We start from the raw sequence: 21,704 nt of genomic DNA, 5'->3' as shown, positions 1-21,704 counted from the left end.
GGAGAGGGAGAGGGCTACATTCGTTAGGTCGGAGTTGAGCCACAGGAGCCTTCCTGTGGAGGGAGTTTCTGAGGTTCCTGGGTTCTCAGCAGAGTGCAGGCTGTGGCCTCATCTGCGGCATGTGAGCCATCTGGGCTGTGCTGAGAAGCGACACGTCTGCATCGTGGTTTTCCTCGGAGCTGTACGATTGCCCTGGAGTGGAACTTGGCACGTGTGTCATGTGTGAATTTCCAGACGTGGTTTTCCATCTTTCCTCCCAATAAAGATAACTGAAAAGTGATTTTTTGCAACTAAATCAGGAAACTGTAAATGAGACATAGTATGAAATTCTCCTTCCTGCCCTTAGACGTGACATAGTAAGATCTCTCTACCTTGACCTTTCTTCCAGATATTTCCGTCAGCCTGTTGGCAGTCGTCGTGAGCTTTTGTGGGCTGGCCTTGCTGGTCGTCTCGCTTTTTGTTTTCTGGAAGCTGTGCTGGCCGTGCTGGAAGAGCAAACCCGTGACTCCCAATGTCACTGCCGTTCCCCAGAGCGTTTCCAGTGCTCCCACTGAAGTCTTTGAGGCTGAAGAGAAAAAAGAGGTTAAAGAGAACGGAAAGCCAGCTCTCAAAGCTATGGAGCCCGCGATAAAAATCAGCCACACTTCCCCAGACATCCCGGCAGAAGTCCAGACTGCCTTGAAGGAACATTTAATTAAGCATGCACGCGTGCAGAGACAAACCACGGAGCCCACGTCTTCATCCCGGTAAGGAGAGGTCGCGTCAGTAAAGCTGATACGTGTGTGAATGTGTGTGTGGTGTGGTTTCACAGGACAGCGAAGCTTAGAGGAGAAGAGGGAGCAGAAAAGAGAAATGGCGGAGTGGGAAAGACGGGGGAAATGTCCTTATGTGAAGACAGGGAGAGGGAAGTTGAGGACCAAGAAGCGAGACAGGGAGAGGTCCCATCGGAGGGGCACAGTGGGGTCTGCGGTCTCATTAAAATCGCACAACTGTGCGTCACTCTGGACTCAATGCTTTGAAATGTCCTTGCCTGAAAGCGGCTGCCTGTAGTGTTTGGGTTTGGTGTAATCCAGCCACTGAAGGAGAAACAGCCACATGAACGTGTGGGATGCAGGCACAGAGTATCGGGCATCACCTCCAAGTTCACAGTGACAGTTGTTTAGAGCCTACGCCATAAGTGTGCAGCCACTGGGGGATTTGGTTACTTTGTCCTCGGATACCCCAAATCCTCAAGTGTGTCATGGTCAGGTGAGTTTCACAAGAGCTTCACCCTGTGAGTTTCACATCACGGGGTGTTCACCCACCCAGGGGAACAGGCTTCTTTGAGGAAACGCATTTTGGCTAAGCCTGGGGAAGTGAGTGACAGGTTGAATAAAATAGCTTGCCCCAGCATGTTCACATTACATTAACTGCAGGGAAAAGAGACTGTCATGGAGAGGCTTTTGTTCTGTTAAGTGGAGTCATCAGTTCTTGAAACAAATGATGAATGATGGTAGCAGTTTCTCTCTGGTCCCCTTAAGTGACCCTGAATCTTAGACTACAACAGGGTGGATTCAGTAATTCTGGGAAGTACCGGCTCTTCGCGCAGGCAACTGGTTTACCTCCTGATCTCACCTTCCCACTTCTGTAGGGTGCATCTGTGCTTTGTGCCTAGACACACTTCTGTGAGTTCAGAAAACTTTCAGATTGAAAAACGGGGTCATGTTTGCACTAGGATTGAGACATAACAAGACAACTGTTGAAGACACTGTTGGTGAAAGTAGACAGGGTGTGTCTGCAAAGTCCACCTCTTCGTGAAGTATGTTCCAGTGTGAGCAGGAGTACCTGTCAGCTTTGTGATTAGCAGGCCCAGGACAGAGGCGGGGTGCCGGCATCTTCCGCATTGACAGTGTTCCCTGCTACTTAAATCTTGACAGCCAAGTTGTGCCTCACGTTCATTAGCATTTTGAAGAGATTTCCTAAGCAGTGGAATTTGGGGTCATTTTAAATTTCCTTATTTGTGATTTTTATGTAAGATAATGCAATATTCATTTTAACTTTTAATTTATTCTGGGTATTTAGCTGTAAAATAAATACCCAATAGACTTCTTTTTTACATTTTTTTTAAAAATGGAAAAAAAATGCCTTTCATGGAACTTCTTTTTTCTTGCCCCTATACCATTGGTCCTAGTGTATCTATAGGGAAAACTGCTTTAAATTGATGTGATATGTCACTTGGTTATCACTAGAACCATCTCAGAAAACTGTGGCCAGATATGATATTTAATGTGTATGAGGCCTTGAGATACTCAAGAGATGGACGAAAAATGTTCAGGCATTCTGTAAAACCTTTTAAAATACAAGAGGATCCTACTTAATTGTAGAACTCCAAGTGCATGCCTGCAACTGTGTGTGGTACCTGACACTGTGTTCAGGTATACTGTGTTTAATCCTATACATACATAACTATGATAAAGTTTAATTGAAAATTAGACACAGTAAGAGATTAACAATAATGACTAATAAGATGAAACAGTGATAGAGAACTCACTTTTACACATTCTCTATCTCTCACAAAATATTTCACTATACTATTTACATCCTTCATTGATGATATTGATGAAGTGAGGTGAATGTCATGGCTATTGTTATGTGATGTTAGGCTACATATTGCCTCAGGGTTACTTGAAGATAAGCTGCCTACTGTGATGGTTGACCAGATAACCCAGGTGTTGACTCCACAACTGAGGGGCCAAGTAGCACAGTGTGGATACACCAGACAGAGTAACGACTCCTGTCCAGGGTAGAATGGAGCTGGACTATGCATGATTTCATCACACTTCTCAGTTTGGTGCACAATCTAAAACATGTGAATTGTTTGTTTCTGGAAAAGTTGTCAGACACTGGTTGACCACAGGTAACTGGAACTCCTGACAGCAAAGTCATAAGACAGTGGGGACCAGAGCAACAGCTATGAATATACATCAGCTCAAGATACAGAATTGTTCAACTCTGTGAGTTGATAAGTATGCGAAACATTCAAACACTCAATTCATGGAGACAAATTGAAGTGATCTGCATGTTTTGGAAACCACAGATTAAAAAAAAAATTCTGTCTCCAAAATGTTAGCTATTGACTACAAAGAGATCACTAACTTCTTTAGGGGAGAATGACAGACCAAAGCCTGAAAACACAGGTATGCAGAGTTCGCTTTGGATGCAGACCTGGTTTCTGGAAATAATAGATAGCATTCCCATCCTGGATTTATCACGTATCAAGTGAATTCAGTAGGGAAGAAAATGTTTTATCTCAACCTGAAAAATAAAAATTGGTTTATACTCAGTGTTCTCTAAGAGAAAAAGTACAACACAAACTGACAGTTTTGCTACAGCTTTGATACCATTTCACCTGCCTCTTTGAGTTGCCTTGCACGCACTAGTGGCTGGGGAAGGAAGAACAAATGGATTGTTTTTGAGCTCTTGGCATTGAGTCCTGTGGCAAGCCACTAACTGGCATGAACCTGCTATTATTAATTGTCCCCATTACTTGTGAGTCAAATGAAACCCAGAGAGATTTAAAGAATTGCCTGAAGTCATGCAGCTGGCAAAAGAGTTTGAATTTACCTGGATTCATACGTGGAAGCCAAGGGGATGCGGTTGTTTTGCAAACAGAGCTGTTGGTTGGCTGCAGTCGGCCGAGGACAGCTAGTTGGGAGTTGGGGGGGTTGGAGCATCTTCCTGCTCAGTCTACTCAGAAGTTGTGAATGACTAGAGTCAGGATTTTAATCTGTTTGACCTTGGGATGAATTCTTTGCACAAAACATAGTTATTCCTACTTTGAAAAATCATTCCCACGTGAATTACCTTTATACTAGAAATTACCTTTATTTGGAGAGGAAGAAAAAGTTGCAGAGTTCATTATGTAATCCACTGGGACACGGAGATCGAGGGTGCATTATTAGAAATCACATTGTTCTCAGAGGTGAGCGTTTCTCTGAGCTATGGCAAAGTCAAGTCTACACGTACAACGGATGCACACACAAAGAAAAAGGTTTGACTTGGTTGCCACCTCCTTTGGGTGTTGCTTTAGTCTGCTAAACACCTCCTTTAGCCTGCTGTTGGGATGCCAGTGATAGGTAACACAATACCTTCTCAGGCTTTATCTGTCTCTGTGCGTAAATAACATCCTGATAGGTCCAGAAGGGGGCAGTCTTGAGGGGAGCTCTCCTTTCCCACATTCTCATCTCCTTTTTGAAATACATGGACGTTTGACAGCATCCATCTGCTAGGCAGCCGAATGACTGTGCTACCAATTGTGCATGTCCTCATTACTGCTGTTCTTAGGGGACCCCTCTTGATGAGCTGGCCATTACAGTTATTACGATAACTGGAATCAACATATGTTGCTCTCTGGATGTGGTCACTGTGTTCTGCACACTCTCCCCACTCTGAAGCTCCAAGAAGCTGTGAAGAAATAGAAGGAGCAGTGTGGCAGTAAGACGTGCGTGCCAGCTATAAGGAATTGTAGGTAACCACTGTGTGGAGGAGAATATTTGCAGCTGAGCCACAGAGAAGAGTTGTTAACCAGAGATGAAAGAAAACGAGGAATTCACGCACATGGCAGTTGGGGAAAGATGGGCACCCCAGAGAGAAACACTTGATGTGAAAATTGCAACACAGGAAGTCTTGCTAGGAAAATAGCAGGTACGCTACCTTGTTTAGGAAGATAAAGGATGCTGAAATTGAAGAGTAGGGAGGCCTTGAAATCACAGTGAAGGTGTTCAAGAATATTGTAGCAGGAGAGTCCTTTGGGAAACAGTGCTGTTTGGTGATAATTAACTTGGCAAAACTTACAGGCCAGACTGTAGGGGATGACATCTATTTTGAAATTAATGTAATGCTTTGGCATAACAAAAATCAGGCAGCAAACAACCAGAGAAAGGAACCTAAGGAAGATGGTACAGGAAGAACCTAAGAATTCTTGATGAAGTGGCACATCTGTCTTTCTGTGTTAATCCAAGCCTTTGCAAAAACCCAATTCAAGGCTGTTATAAACTGACTGTACAAAGGTAACATTTTAGCCTTTTTGGCACCATTTGTGGCCACACAGATAGCTCTATGCTGTTTCCTTAAACAGAAAATCTGCTAGGTTTACATCTATATTGCTTTTTGATGCATTGACAAAGCACAAGAGAAACTTAGGGCACACTTGTTGTTGTTCCTACCCACATGGGTCTTTTGTGTTGCCCACTGGATGAGTGCTTGGTCTGGTTATGCCCCTACCCTCCAGAGAAGATCTGAACACTGGCTCTCTGTGCATTTACTCCCATGGATTCCTTTGTCCAGAATGATGACTTCATTTCTATTGAGTAAATCTTTAAGGAAAATACATCTGAGCGTCTACTTTCTCAATCCAAGTATAAGCTGTTGACCTTTGTTATTCATAAACTGTACTTAGAACCCAGCAGTTAATCATCTTCATATTGACCTCTGGCTGTTTGCCAGGCTAAACACTACATTCTCAGAGAATAAGGCAGATAACCTACTTGTATGCCCTTTTAATTTCCAGGCTGAGCAGGTGCATAGCAAGTGTGCAGTGAATGCTGTTGATTGGTTGGTCTGCTCGCTTCATTGTTCTCTGGCTGAAGACATCATCAGAGAGTGACATTGATATGGGAGATGACCCCCTAAAAGCTATACGGAAATGTGGCCCCTTAGAGTTCCCCAGAAGTCCCATCTGGGGTGCCACATATGCTGTCGAAATTTGGGGTGCCATATGATATCACCATATGCTTATTAATAAATTGCCAATATTAATAAGCCCAAGAGGGTTCTTGCCTAATACTTAGAGAAGAATTCTAAATACCGGCACAGATAAACAAGGCAGCATGGTACATTTTAGGCTTTTATTTAGTGAAAAAGATGCACAGGAGAGTGAGCTTTATCTGAGAGAGTGGTAAATCTTGGTTCATACTGAGCACCAGGAACCAGCCATGTGGAGGAGCATCTTGGCCAGGAAGCCTAGGGCAGGTGGCCCGAAGGCCACGAGCCCTGGAGGCGCAAGGCTACAGCCAGCCCCCTCCTGGCGAGAGGCCAAGGGAAAGAGAAGGGCCAGACACACCAAGTCCCCTGCTTTTAACCCACTTCCAAAGGGGAGTGGTTAATTAACCTGATTGGCTGGTGGGCACCCAGGTGTGGCCAGGTAGGGGCATGAGGTCACACAGGGGCGTGGCAAAGGTATCAGGTAGGGCTTGAGGTCACACAGGGGCATGGCAAAGGCGTGGACTTCCAGCTCACAAACCTAATCGATTTTAGCCTATATGCCTGCCTCCCTCAACATTGCATTGTGCCTAGAAGGCTGATGGTGGTACAGTCACAAGGATCAATGTGAGAGCTAATTTTCTTTGCATCTGTTAATGTTAGAAAGATGAGATGAGTAGTGGCCAAATAATTTGCTGAGGAGGACTCGTGCAGGTTTGCCTCTGTTAGGATCCCAAGTGCCCACTGGAAATAGACACTTGAGGGCAGACCCCATGGAACGTGAACTGGAGGAGAAGGAGACCCATGGAAGGAGTTATCAACTCCTCTGTGCTGATGGATTTATAGTATTTTCCATTAGCTTTGGTTGGTTAGAAAAGTAATTCTTAAAACCATCATGAGCACTCTCAAAGAATTTTCAATGTACATTATTATAAGAAAAGTGAATATATGAAAATACATAAAATGGGATTGCTTGCTTTTGTTCACGGTAAAAACTTTGTAAAAATTACATCCCTTTCAAAAGACAGCAGAATTTAAAATCTTACATTCCAGGCTACTGTTAGCTGTATACCTTTTCCATTACTATCTAGGATATCATGAATCAATGCTTACCCAGAAAAATCAAAAAACTAGTTCTCTCTCCTTAAAGTAAAAGTATATAAAACATGTTTGCAGGAACTTAGGGCCATCAAATGATCCCCTTTATGAAGGATGTGTATTTGATGTGTACACTTGATTGCTTTTGGAAGTAGGATACTTCTTTGAACCAAATGGGGTGCTTCTTTGAACAAGGCCAAAGACAAAACCTTACAAAATAGATTGAGACATGAAGAGTTTTGTTTTCTGTACTTAGAAATATTATCCATAGAAGTACTAATTGTAAATTGATTGGGCCCCTTTTTTCAACAGTACTAATAGTGCTTTGGACTTTGATGTTGGGATCATAAGTTGTTTTCATGGGAACTCTGACATTTCCTTTGTCCCATGTATGTTTGTGATACAGTGCATGAAAACATGAATCACACTTGCTGTATGCATCATGCAGACCACAGCCTGGTGAAAGGGCTGGGAAGAGATGACAGGTCTGGAACAGAATTTCAGTGCACTTTTGCTCACGCCTGTGTGGACACACACAAGGGTCACTGAAGGTGCAGGGAGCTCACGTGCAGGGACATCAACATTTTTCTCCAAAACCTAGCTGAGCTCACCAGAGGGTGCGCTCACCATGGTCAGAAACAATCCAAACTAAAGGGAGTTAGAGTGGCACACCAAGAATAGAAATGTAGAAGGAGCTTAAATGTCACGGTCAGATGACCTGTTAGGGATCTAGTCATACTAACGAATAAGCCTGTAGACTTGCCGTTTTTTTACCAGTTGTATTTAAGAAGTTATTTAGTGCTCATTCTGCATTTTCTTATAATAAGTAATATGTTCTCGGAATTTATTTGCACATCAAATACTACCAGGGAATATTTTCCAACCTAATTACTTCATATGCATTCCTTTTTGTCTCTGCTAGATCAAAAGTTATTGCTTGTCGCCCCTTTTTATGAAATTTGTACTTTTTTAACGTGGAGAGAGGTCAAGGGAAGTACTTTCAGAATAACTTATTTTTCATTAGCATCTACTCAAGACCAATTGCCTGCAAATTATTTGAAGACTAGAGGAGGTGTCACTTAAGTGGTCTTGAACCATAGCATTGCATATCTGAGAAGAGAACCATTTGTCTCATTGATTCTTATTACTGGATTTTTATTTAGTCATAGAGCCCAAGTTTTTCAAGGGAAAATACTCATTTATTTCTTCAGCAGTACTTACTGAACTCTTGACACATGTGATAGAACTGTCAAAAATCCACACCTACGTTCCTGTAGATTAGATAATACATTAGCAAGTAAATATATGGTGTAGTAGCATGTCGTAAGCTCTGTAGAACTGGCAGGTCTGGGTGGGGGCAGTGTTGCAGTTTCAAGCATGGTGGTTGGGGTGGGTCTTGCTAAGGTGACAGCTGAGCGAAGTCAGCAAGCAGCATGTTGGACCATGCAGTGTTGGGGGAGAAGGTCGCAATGCACCTGAAGGCACAGCCTGCATCACGTGTTCCCAGCACAGGTGCAGCCAGGAGAGAGTGGAGGAGAATTCCAGGAGGAAGGGGCGAGGTGGTGGGTGCTGAACTGCTTTTGGCTTTGAGTAACACTGGAAGCCTCTGAGGGTTTCAGAGTGGCATGTGTGTTGACCACAGCTTCATGTGTTGTTTTGAGAATGGACATTGAGGGAGACGCAGTGAGAGATCACAGAGCAGGCAGTCACCTAGGCAGGAGGCAGTGGTGCGTCAGAGTTAAGGGAAGCGAGGACTGACTGGATCCAGGGTCTGTTTTACAAGTAGAGCAAGCAGAATTCCCGGACACTTTCACTGGGGCATGTGAGTGGTAAATGGGAGAGAGGTGACCTCAAGATGTGGTCCTGAGGATCCAGAGTGGAGTGGAGCCCTGTAGTCTGGAGTTAGTAAGTTCTGGTCCTGTTGAATTTGAGTAATCTCAGTGGAGGCGTTGAGTCGCAACTGGGTCATGGCTGAAATCCTGGAGACCGTCCAGGTCTCTGCAGAGCAGTAAGGCCACGATATATATAGTGCCTTACTTGTGTACACTCAGCTTTAGTGGTAATGAATGAATCACTCTTGTCCTTGCTGCAAATTGGATGGAAGAAAATAGGAAACAGAGAATGGACACTTTGTTGACCAGAATCTTACTTAGCTAAGTAACATTACATTGTTAAGATGAGCTTAATGGCTGGGGAAGACACTGCACACGTAGGTAGGTTTCCCACTTGAGGACAGAGAGATGCAGGGGAGTCAGAACTTCTCCCTGGTCCAGGGCAGTGGTGCAGCCCAGCTCGTGTAGGGATGACTGCAGAAGCTATCCTGGATCTGAACTGGTCAGAAAAGAGTTCATTGTGACGTTGTACTGCAACTCCTTGTGTCCTGAGTACTACAGGCAACTATTAATACCAGTATAAAAAAACAGGTGTTCAAAGTTACCTACGGGATCTGATTTGGTCCTAAAAAGGGTGACGAGAGTAAATCTCAGGTGGGGTGAGTTGTCCACTGCTGCCCTCACTACCTAGGGACCTTGGGACCAGACGGATTGCAGTGCCTTTCCTGGAGCCCAAGCCTGGCTGCGGTCCTTCAAGGATGCAGGATAAGAATGGGATTAGTAACAGGCAGATGGCTTGTACTGTGATTGGCTGGGTGTTTGTGTGAGACCACATAGCCACTAATCACTGTCATTCTGAAGGAGAAAAAAACAAGGAAAAGAAGATCTCTGTTGCCATGGCAATAGCTTAACATTGTAATAAATAAGTTCTTCTTAACTGACGAGATAAAGTGTGGCATAGAGTATGCACTGTTTACCCTGTAATTAGGACACTGGCTTACAAGAAGAAAAGCACTACGATGTTTGATTTCTGTTAGAAGGGGCTCTTTACAGCTGCACAAATTACATTCAGAGGCACATGGAGACGTTGCTAATTTGGAGGGGAGGAAAGGAAGATTAAAATTAGTATTTAAAAGCCTAAGTGAAATTGTAGAATGATTCTGTTTTAAATAATAGGACTAACTTCTCAGGGATTCATGTGTCACAGTGATTCCTACAGGAACACATAATATACAAACTGGATTATACCAGAATCCTTTAATACTTCATAATGACGTTTATTACCTGGATTCCTTCTTAAAAGTCCTTGCCATTTTCATAAATTCCCTCAGACCTTTCTTGACCCTACTTGGTGCTTCTAGCTCTGTAGATCTAGGGTGGAAGAAGAGTCAGAGCACAGCTCAGGTCCTGCTTCGTGTAAGGCAATGGGACCGATTGAGGAAGAGACCAAATCAAGAGCTAAGTTAGTAAAAGCTCTTACAGGGATTCTCACAGGTACACACTCCACAACACTGAGTTCTAGACTCAGTACAGGTTTTTTGTTTTTTTTTTTTAATTTTCAATGAACCTTATTTTTCCCCCCAAAGAAGCCTTTTATGAACTTCATGTATTGCATAAGTACAACTTTAGGAATATAGTGATTGTTCTCACCATATCCACTCTCCCACCCACACTGACACCCCTCCTCCTACTCCCTCTCCTATTCCTAGTCCCATTCTCCACTAAGATCCATTTTCAATTAACTTTATACACAGAATTCCAACTCTATACTAAGAGTGCCACAATTTTCATGGAAAAAAAAACAAAAACAAAAACCTGTTCCTCAACAGTCCAGATGAGGGCTGTTGAAAGTCATTGTATCTGGAAGTTAATTTCACTTACTTAACTTTAAAGAAGCACCCAAGAATGATACATCTTTTGCAAGCACTTAGGTATAATTATAATACAACTCATTGAGGACGGAGTCCTGCATGGGGAGTTAGTGCACAGTGACTCCTGTTGTTAATTTAACAATTAACACTCTTAGGTATGACATCAGTGATCACCTGAGGCTCTTGACATGAGCTGTCTAGGCTATGGAAGGCTTTTGAATCTACAAAGTCTGTCAGTATTTAGACAAGGCCATAAGCAAAATGGAAGTTCTCTCCTCCCTTCAGAGGAAAGTACTGCCTCCTTTGATGACCACTTGTATCCCTTGGGGTGCCAGAGTGTCTTGGCTTTTCATGCCTGAAATGCTCTTGTGGACTTTTCAGCCAGACCAGAATGCCTTAAGGGCTGATTCTGAAGGCAGAGTGCTACTTAAAGTGATTGTTGTTCTTTGAGTCTGCTACGTGGACTGCTTTCCTTGTTGGAGGATTCACTCCTTTTTAATTTTGTTTTTTAAAAATATTTGAGAGGCAGAGTTACAGAGAGGCAGAGGCAGAGAGAGAGAGAGAGAGAGAGAGAGAGAGAGAGGTCTTCCATTTGCTGATTCTCTCCTCAGATGGCTGCAATGGCCAGAGCTGAGCTGATCCAAAGCCAGGAACCAGGAGCTTCTTCTGGGTCTCCCATGTGGGTGCCTAGGCTGAAAGACTTGGGCCATCATTAGCTGCTTTCCCATGCCATAACAGCTGGATTGGAAGTGGAGCAGCTGGAACTCTAACTGGAACCCATATGGGATGCACTGCAGATTGGGGCTTTAACCTCCCGGGCCGCGTGCTGGCCCCCTCTATCTGTTATTATCAGACACTTTATCCTATCCATATGATCACTTTAACACTTAAGATGGTATTTTTACCACCCAGCTTAAAGGGATTTGGGGTCCCATGGCAAGTATTTAAACTGTACCCTTAGAAGTAAGTCCATAGAAGTGTAAGCAGAACCATACAGCTTTACAGTTACAAACTTCATACACTTCATAATTCTAACTTTAGGAACATGGTGATGCTGCCACAGTGCCTGTCCTCCTACCCATACTTCAGCCCCTCTTGCTCTTCCCTCTCTGGTATAGTTTTCATTAGGAGTCAATTTTCTGACCTGAGATAAAAACAGTCCTGGCATGTTTATACAGAAATGGTGTTTTTGTAGTCAAATTTTAATGGTTTGGGACTATATAGAATATAGCATGAATTGAATTACAAATTTTACTTTTCTACTTATTATTTTCAAACCATGTCCTTTTCTATAAAATTTTTTTTAAAGATGTATTTTATTTATTTGAAAGAGTTACAGAGAGAGGCAGAGACAGATAGAGGTCTTCCATCCACTGGTTCACTCCCCAGATGGCTGCAATGACCAGAGCTTCACTCATCTGAAGCCAGGAGTTTCTTCTGGGTCTCCCACATGGGTGCAAGGGCCCAAGGACTTGGGCCATCTTCTACTGTTTTCCCAGGCCATAGCAGAGAGCTGGATTGGAAGAGGAGCAGCTGCGACTAGAACTGGCGCCCATATAGGATGCTGGTGCTTCAGGCCAGGGCTTTAACCCACTGTGCTATAGCGCTGGCCCCTATAAAATTATTCTAACTAGGTATTAGAATCTTGTACATCAGCTGGTGCTGCAGCTCACAAGGCTAATCCTCCACCTGCGGCTCCAGCACCCCAGGTTCTAGTCCCGGTTGGGGCAGCGGATTCTGTCCCATTGCTCTTCTAGTCTAGCTCTCTGCTGTGGCCTGGGAAGGCAGTGAAGGATGTCCCAGGTCCTTGGGCCCTGCACCCACATGGGAGACTAGGAGGAAGTACTTGGCACCTGGCTTCGGATTGGCGCAGCGCGCAGGCTGTGGCAGACATTTGGGGGGTGAACTAAAGGAAAAAGGAAGACCTTTCTCTCTGTCTCTCTCTCTCACTGTCTAACTCTGCCTGTCAAAAAAAAAAAAAATCTTGTACATGATGCTTGATAATAATTTTACCAGCAAGCGTCTTTGCTCCCTTTCAGTTCTTGATAATGAGTCAAACAAGTTAAAACATCCATAAAAACATATGTCAAGCTGGGGCCCCCGAGTAGAGTTTGGATCTTAGGAAATGAAAATTATGTTGCAGATAACATTTCAGTGGGAAAAGTTATATAAAGGAATATATACATAATTCTAAATATTTGAATGGTCAGCACAAGGAGTACATTATGAGACGACTTCATTAAGTGGGATAACCATGAACACAGCAGTGCAGAACGGTGGTCCAGAGTGTGGCCACTAAACCCAGACTCTTGTCAGAGCTCTCGGGTTTAGGGTCTGGCTAAGTTACATCGTTTGAGACTTCGTTGCCCTCCATGGTGAACTGGAGAGCACAGTGGTAGGTACCGCCTAACATGTTCCTGGCACATCCTAAATTCTCATTGTTAGCCTTGACGGGCAAAACCCGAGGATCAGGGACCTACTACATCTGTTCACTGTGAAAATGTGACATTGTGTGTTTTGATTTATTCTCCTCTTTTCTATCATCCAAAGTTACCGTGGCATGATCTTCCCTCCCATTCTAACTCCGGATGTTTCATAGCACGGACATGAACCTGGACTATTGCTTTTGTCCGTGAGCTGTCTTTTTCCTCCAGAAAATTCTCTGTGCCAGCCAGGGTGGCCTCCCAAGCTGCTGCTGTGTCTGGGCAGAGGAAGAGGCTTTGGACCTCCGTGGTGTTGGTCTACACAAGGCACTGCCCCTGCCCCACAGATTTGCCTGTCTCCATCTTTCTCTTGAATATAATAAGTACTGAACTATTATTTCTTTTAAAATGTATGTTTTAGTAACCTGAACATGTCAGGTACACTTTCCCACAATGTGTTTTGAATTATCTTTCTTAAATTTAGAAAAGGGGAATATTTAGAGAGGCTTAATTGGTTTCAGTATAGTTCTTAAGAATGTTATATGCTACTCACTGAATAACTTTAATATTTCACTCCAGGTTGGGAAAATAAGCTAATTGTAAGAGAATGAACTTAGAAACACTTCAGATTATAATTCTGATTTCAACAGACTTCACTTTATTAATGCACATTGTAATGCCATTATGAACATTTAGACCCAAAAAGATCCCTTAAAGAACCATGTAGAGTGAGTCCCTTACCTGCCCCTTGAGTGCTGTTGTGCGTAGGCGTGCCACTCTTGGATGTTCGCTAGATTTTTTTCATCCCTATTAAATCTTCATATGGGCACCAGTGAATCTGATACTAACTAAGCAGTGTCCTCAAGTATTACTTTATGCCACAGAAGGTGCAGACCCGATGCAGTGGACAACAGAGTGAGTAAGGGATTTTTGAAGTGAGTGCCTTGACAGTGTTCTGAGTGAATGTAAAAACCAGAAGATGGGAAGACAGCTGAAGGTTGCCGGAGAAAGCAAAGCCTGCAGTGATGCGGGTCTGGACTGTGAGGCTGTGGACCAGGAGCAGAATGGATAATTACGTTAGAGGTTTCAAAGGAAGCATAAGCAGGTTGTAGGAAATGGAGCAAGTCTCATGGATGAAGGGAAGGAACAAAGTCCATGAGTATTGCCAAGCATGAGTGACAGGTGAAAAGGCTGGCCCTGTGGTCACAGACTGTGGGAGAGAGAGTTGGCTGAAGACTAAATGGGAGAAAATACAATGAATTTGCTTGAGTTTGGGGTAAAAATAGGACACCTGTTTAGAAATCTTTCTCAGAGTCTGGCAGGTGTTGGACTAAAAGTCTCCATAGCTGTGGCATATTTGGGGTAATAATAATGTAATAATAATTACATCCCAAGAACCAGACTGATGGCCTGATGCAGAGGAACAGGAACAAGTGTTGGCACTGAGGCTGGGAAACACATAGAGGTGGGCGGAGCTCATTCCAGAGCTGATGGAGAAAGTATAGAAAGTAGCGTAACTTCATGGCGACCCATTTAGGAGACATGAGAGAACTGATGGTGCTTATCTTCAGGAAATGTTGACTTAGGTGAATAGTAACCGTGAACACAGGCAGTTCAGCTTGAATTATAAAACCCGGTGTTGGCCCCCGGTTCTAAAATTCTGCTTTTTGTTTTTTAACCTTTAGAGCTTCTGAGGCCCAATATATGCTGGAAAAAGGAAGCTGTACTCATTTTGACTGTCAGAACCAGTATCTTTAAAAGTCCCTCCTCGTTTGGTTACCTTGAGTATTAGAAGTAATTAATAGATTCTAAAAATGCAGGGACTGTCGTATTTTATTTTAATGATGTGATGGCCAAAACATGGAATTCACGAAACCCTGGTGTAATGCTCACACCTAGGCATACCCACGTGATAACTGTGTTAGTCAGCTTTGCGTTGCTGTAACACAGTGTCTGAGACAGGCTCACGTAGGAGGACAGGAGGTCGGTTTGGTTCATAGTTCTGGGGCATCCTCTGGATGGGGGCCCGGCAGTGGGTGTGTCACCTCATGGTGGGAATGTCTATGGGGGAAGGGACTGTGTCTTGAGGAGGGTCTTGCCCCTTTTATAGCAGTTGTCTCTGGAGATCCCCCAAGGAGTCTTGGGACAAGGCCCTTAATCTCCTCTGTGGGTGGTGCCTTCAGCAAGATAAAAGAACCTCCTGCCAGGCCACACCTCTTTTTTTTGAGGGGGCTAAAATTTACATATTTATTTAGAATGAGCAAAGGAAAGCAGGTTCAGATGTTCTGAAGGCCGACCAATGTTGCAGGATCAGGGAGCCCAGCCAAGCAGCACCATGGTTTTATTCATTTTTTTGAAGGTTTTTACTTAATGAATACAAATTTTCTTATATACAGCTTTTAGTGATAGTGTTTCTTCCACCCATTCTCGTCCTTCCATCCCACCTCCTACTCCCTCTCTCATCCCATTCTTCTTTAAGATTCATTTTTAATTGTCTTTATATAGAAAAGACAAACTTTATACTAAAGAGAGATTTCAACTGTTTGCACCCACACAGACACACAAAGTATAAAGTACTGTTTGAAGACAAGTTTTACCATTAATTCTCATAGTACAACTCATTAAGGACAGAGGTCCTACATGGGGAGTAGGTGCACAGTGACTCCAGATGTTGAATTAACAACTGACACTCTTATTTATGATGTCAGTAATCACCCAAGGCTTTTGTCATGAGCTGCCAAGGTGGAAGCCTTTTGAGTTCACAAACTCCATCAGTTTTTAGACAAGGCCATAAGCAAAATAGAAGTTCTCTCCTCCCTTCAGAGAAAAGTACCTCCTTCTTTGATGGCCGCTTCTTTGCACTGGGGTCTCACTCACAGAGATCCTTCATGGAAAACCATTTTTGCCACTGAGTCTTGGCTTTCCATCAGACCCCACCTCTTAAAGGTCCCACCACCTCCTAGACCACCACTGTGGGCACCAAGCTGCCAACACTGGGACCCTGTGGGACACCCGAAACATACCCAGACTACAGCAGTGACGTTCATAGTGGTTTCTGGAATACCCGGGATCCTGTTTATCTACAATTGTGTGTAATTATACACTTAGGCTTGAGATTATAGAATTCTAAAAGTTTGTGAAAATTTATGTTTTCTGTGTTTCAGGTGTTTCTGGAGTTTTAGACATTTTTATTTCAATACAAGTGTACTTCAGGAAGTTTGTGTAAAATGGCATTAAAAGCTAGGCTTATTTTGGTTCAGAAGAAATTTAAAGCCCATCCAGATGACAGGTCTTCAGTATTCAAAAAAAGTGCCTTGAAAATGTCCATTCAGGAAACAACCATGAATAGAGTTCAAAGTTGAGGCACCAAACTAAACTTCACTTTTTATTCGAGGCATTTGTCTTGTAGAAATAGACGTACTCTTGTATCACATTCCTGTTGTTGTCCAAAGTGGATCTTTGGCTGTGGGGTGTGCGTGTTTGTATCGATACATAGGGAATAGGTACGGATATTGTTTTATTACCCTGGGAGTCGGGGAGGGCTTGCTGCCCGTGGGTGTCACTGTCGGGAGGATGGCCTGCTTAAATGACTCTGTGTGTGTGTGTGTGTGTGTGTGTGTGCAGCCACAATTCCTTCCGGAGGCATCTGCCACGGCAGATGCAGGTCTCCAGTGTGGATTTCAGCATGGGCGCAGAGCCCGTGTTACAAAGAGGCGAAACCACCACCAGCATCGGGAGGATCAAACCAGAGCTCTACAAACAGAAATCCGTCGACTCGGAGGGAAACAGACAGGAAGATGTCAAAACCTGCGGGAAGCTGAACTTCACCCTGCAGTACGATTACGAAAATGAACTTCTCGTGGTGAAAATCATCAAGGCCTTAGACCTCCCCGCTAAAGACTTCACAGGGACCTCTGACCCTTATGTCAAGATGTATCTGCTGCCGGACAGGAAGAAGAAGTTCCAGACCCGTGTGCACAGAAAGACCTTGAATCCGCTGTTTGAGGAAACGTTCCAGTTTCCAGTAGCATATGACCAGCTGAGCAACCGGAAGCTGCACTTCAGCCTGTATGACTTTGACAGATTTTCTAGACACGACATGATTGGAGAAGTGATCCTGGATAATTTGTTTGAAGTCTCTGATCTCTCCAGAGAAGCCACGGTGTGGAAAGACATTCACTGTGCCACTACAGTAAGTAGTAATCCCACCAATATATTTTTTTTTTTTATTTGACCTGCAGTGGTATATAAGGCTAGATATTACCCAGATAATCAGAATAAATTCTACGGAGTTCTGGAACTGACGTCCTAAGAACCTGCAAAAAGGTAGGATTTGATTTTTTGGTAATAATTTGGAAACTTTACACTGTAAGATAGCGTTAGTGGTTATAGTCAAAGGGGGAAAATAAGTTACTGAGATAACTTAGTTCTCTCTCTTGTTAAATATTATCTGGAACCCATCTACAGCACTCAGCTTCTTGGTCTTCTTGGTCTATATTGACTGATTATTTAAGGTGAGTTTGTCCTCAGATCAAACCCAAAGTGAGCTTTGATGCTATCTGGGAAAGCCGTGGCTTTGATGGGAGGCAGCCCATTACTCCAGAAGCCGTGGAGGCGCGTGCGCAGTGAGGGGAGGAGAGTGAGATGTGTCATCAGGAAGAGACTATTCACAGCAGAGCTTGCTTACTGCCAATGCTCCTTCTGATCCAGATGTCAACTGCAGTGTTGAAAATTTGGAGTAGAGGGAAATCGTAGCACAAAACGAAAATGGCTAACAATGCTGTTGTATATATTTTGGCATATTTTCCAGTTTTTTGCTATGCATGTCTTAAAACAGTTACGGTCTGTTTTCACACTGAGTTTCTTTGGTGGTGTATTTGTTGTAGTCCAGTATGCTTAAATGCATGATCCACTTAACCTCATCTTATTGTTAGGCATATTGGGCTCATATTCTGTTATAGTAAAAATTGAGGTTTTTCATAAAATTTTTTAAAAAAACTTACAGATGATTCATCCTGGGTAGAGAGAGAAAATTAAGAACTGGTCTCTTAGGTTAGACTGAAAAGTTGTTTGAGTTTATGAGTTTTTAGATAGATGCATTAGATTCTTTACCACTAGGTGTATGTGTATTTATGAACTTTTGTTAAACTAAAAATTATAAGTTTTACATGTTGCATATAGATAACCCTTGAATAGATAAGGACATATTTAAAAAAATTTTTTTTCGACTCATATTGGCTCATTTTTTATTTTCTCCCTTGTCGATATTTTGCTAATTATAGTCCATATTTAGGATGCTCATACTGTCATTATAAATTCTGAGAATCTTAAGAAGATATATGTCATCATATTAACATACAGCATCATAACGTTTTCAGTTCCTGGGTTTTCAATTCATAGTCACTGCTGTGTTCTGCAAGGGAACTGAGAAGGAGTTGTGAGATGGGGTCAGCTTTCATGTTGATGAGTTACTTTGATTTCACCTTAGTTTTTACTCTGAGGTTTATATTTCTAAATGGGAAATGTGGTTGGCAGTGGTTTTTACTGTGTTTAAAAATACAACAGTGAGGAATCTGTAAATGCAAACAGGAGCTACTTGCTGGTTCTCTTGATTGCTCAGTCTTGTGTGATTACTTCTTTAATTGATTTCAGCAAATATTTAGCGACTGCCTGCTAGGTTTTTGGTATGCTCTAGGTATTAGGGATAGAACAAGCACATTGCATTGAAAAGTGTTTTGAAACGTGTTCTATTTTAGTAGTAAGATTCAGAGGTCAGTAATCCACAAATGAAATATAAAACGTAGTATGAATTGCTAGGAGATTAGCAGAATTTTTTTTTAATCTAACATTCATACTTTTTTTTATTCTAACTTACTGTTTAGAGAGGAGTAGGAATCCCTGTGGATTGCTGATAATACAGCCTCACTTGCTAAATATTAATTCTGTTTGATTTTCAACTCGTTCACATGCCTGGTGTGTTGTCTACTTCTGCGTAATTACATGTGCAGTGTCTTACAGCAACTGAAGCATCGCACGGTTGGGTCAGGAGTCTGATGTGGGTCTCGGGAGCTGACCTAGTGTGGTAGACCTGTACTGCTCCCTGGCGCTCTTGGCGACCCCCATTCCTTCCCAGCTTTGCTGGGTTCCAGAGGCTGCAGTGCTCCCTGGGCCTGGATTGGGCCCCTGTGGGGAATCAGGAAACTCTTCACATCTCAGTGTCTATGAAGGCTTTTGAGCAATCTTAGGAGTCCATCCACAGAGTCGGGGCAATAGCAGGTGCCGTCTCCGGGGACAGTGACTTCCTTCTGCCTCCCACACATGTGGACATTTTCAACTCACAACAGAAAAGTAGGGGAAAATGGAGTTCATTACGGAGTGATTGCAGTAAAGTGGTAACTTGCCTTTAACTCAACTGTGGAGTCACGCTCTCTCAAGATACTGAAGGCTACTCGGGGGGACATAGTGCTGAAACTTGCATTTCTAGACTGTTTCGGCAGAGCTCACAGAGTACACTACTGCCATCTTTCTGGCTGAGTAATATGCAATTAAAACCTCCACTCAGCTTTTGAGTGAGCATTAAGCAATTTTTGTTTTCTTGTAACAATGGAAATGATGTGGGTTGAAATTCTCTTGGGAAACTGTTTCCTATTCACACATCTTTAATGTTAAATAGAAATTATAGTTTTATAGAAAAGAACTAAATAGAAATACAGTATTTGGATGTACTTTAGAATTTCATGGAAGTAGAATTCAAAGATGTTTGTTTTGGAGCAATTTTGAGGTCCATGCATAGGCTCTCATTTAAATAAGGGCTACAAAAACTTTCCAGGTGGTCCATCTGTGCAAACACAGATTTGAAAAAACATTTTATGTAACAGTTAAAACAATTAATTAAAAGATTAGCTATCAGGGTTATGGGGTTGTGGCACTGCTGGGTAAGCTGCCACCTACATCACCAGCCTCCTTTATGGGAGTGCTGGTTTGAGTCCCAGCTGCTCCCCTTCTGATCCAGTTCCCTGGTAATGTGTCTGGGAAAGCAGCAGAAGATGGCCCAAGTACTTGGGCCCTTGCACCCATGTGGGAGCCCTGAATGGGGGTTCTGGCTCCTGGCTTTGGCCTGGTGCAACCAGTCTGTTGTAGCAGTTTAGGGAGTGAACCAGTGGATGCAAGATCTCTTTTCTCTGTTTTTCTGCCTTTCTCTGTCATTCTGCCTTTCAAATAAAAAAATAAAGATTAGCTATCCTATTAGAAGAGATGCATGACAAAGACAAATATTGTTACAATTGTTACATTTTTATAATCACATGTAATTTTATACTTATAAAAGTGTGTAATTATATAATTTAATATTTATGAGAATCCTAGTAATTTAAGGTTTTTATTTGAATTGAGCATATATGAGTTTTAAAAAATGCTTTTATATAACCAACTGCAAATGTCCAATGTTGTTTAGTCCAGCATCTAATGGGATAAAGAGCATTTTTTTAGCAGTGTGAAAACCACTAGCTGGTGGACTTCTGATATTTAGTGATTCTTTCGGCTTCATTAAGTGTTTGTTTACTGTCATTTTTATGTAAATGTCTGAATTTTTTACTCTCTAATGCCAATTAATCTTAAAATTGTTGGAGATAGGACTTTGCTGTTTTCTGTTCTTCATTTTTTATTTTTTATTGTGCACTTATTTTCATCTACTTGAAAGACAAGTGAAGGAGACAGAGACAGAGATCTTCTACTTGTTCATGCCCAAATGCCTTCAACAACCAGAGCTGGACCAGGTTGGAACCAGGAGCCCAAAATGCAATCCTGGTGTTCCACGTTGGTGGCAGGGACCCAGATACTTGAGCCAACACCTGCTGCCTCCTAGGGTGTGTTTTCAGGGATCTGGATCAGCAGCACAGGAGCAAGGCTCAGGCATTCTATTATGGGGTATGGGTGTCCCAAGCAGTACTCAGCCCACCGTGCCACAAGGCCTGTGTCTAAGTGTCTCATCTGAAGCAGTTTCTATCACGCAGTCTCTCTCATATGTGTTACATACACTTGAAGGCCTGATGTCCAAGCCTCATCCAAAAATTCTTCCTGGCCAGCTCACACCGTGAAATTGACTTTTTCCCCCTATAGCACTTGATTAAAAAAAAATATTTACTGTGAACTTTGTGTGTTCAGGGTTTATATTTACTTGTCAAGTGGAGGAAAGACTAGTCTACTAGAAAAAGTAAACAAGTAAAATCCTAGTTTTAGGGGCCGGTGCTGTGGCACAGCAGGTTAAGCCACTGTCTGCAGTGCCAGCGTCAATGTATCTCAAAGTGGGTGCCAGTTTGGGTCCTGGCTTTTCCACATATGATCCAGCTCCTTGCTAATGCACCTGGGAAAGTGGCAGAAGATTGCCAAAATCCTTGGTCCCCTGAATCCACATGGCAAGCCCAGAAGCAGTTATTGGCACCTGACTGGTCTGACCCAACCCTGGCCATTGTGGACATTTGGGGAGTGAAACAATGGATGGATGACTTCTCTCTGCCTCTGCCTTTGCCTCTCCCTGTCTGTACCTACCTTTCAAACAAATAAATAAATCTTTAAAAAATGCAAATTTTAGTCAAGGGCTTCAGTCTCACAGGGGAAATAACTAAGTTTATGTTAGGGTATAAACTACTGTGTATTTGTGATAAACTCCTGAGATGTGGTCTTGGAGTTCATGGTGTAGACTGTATGTCATGTGAACATAGTGTTTGAGGTTGGCTTTGGAT

General features: G+C 42.8%; 1 protein-coding gene across 4 annotated transcripts in view; it reads left to right on the top strand.

Moving 5' to 3' along the window:
* SYT10 (synaptotagmin 10) overlaps positions 1 to 21,704 on the top strand; it is a 73,658-nt gene that overhangs the window by 18,523 nt on the left and 33,431 nt on the right. For all 4 annotated transcript variants that reach the window (XM_051850929.3, XM_089303984.1, XM_089303985.1 and 1 more), the window contains exons 2-3: positions 389 to 746; positions 16,588 to 17,155. In XM_051850929.3, coding sequence (XP_051706889.1) covers positions 389 to 746; positions 16,588 to 17,155 — 926 coding nt within the window. The remainder of the gene's footprint in view (positions 1 to 388; positions 747 to 16,587; positions 17,156 to 21,704) is intronic.

The sequence above is a fragment of the Oryctolagus cuniculus genome, chromosome 9 (assembly GCF_051225735.1).
Source record: "Oryctolagus cuniculus isolate XC-2025 breed Fujian yellow rabbit chromosome 9, ASM5122573v1, whole genome shotgun sequence".
NCBI lineage: Eukaryota > Metazoa > Chordata > Mammalia > Lagomorpha > Leporidae > Oryctolagus > Oryctolagus cuniculus.
This window is presented reverse-complemented; position numbering and strand designations above follow the sequence as displayed.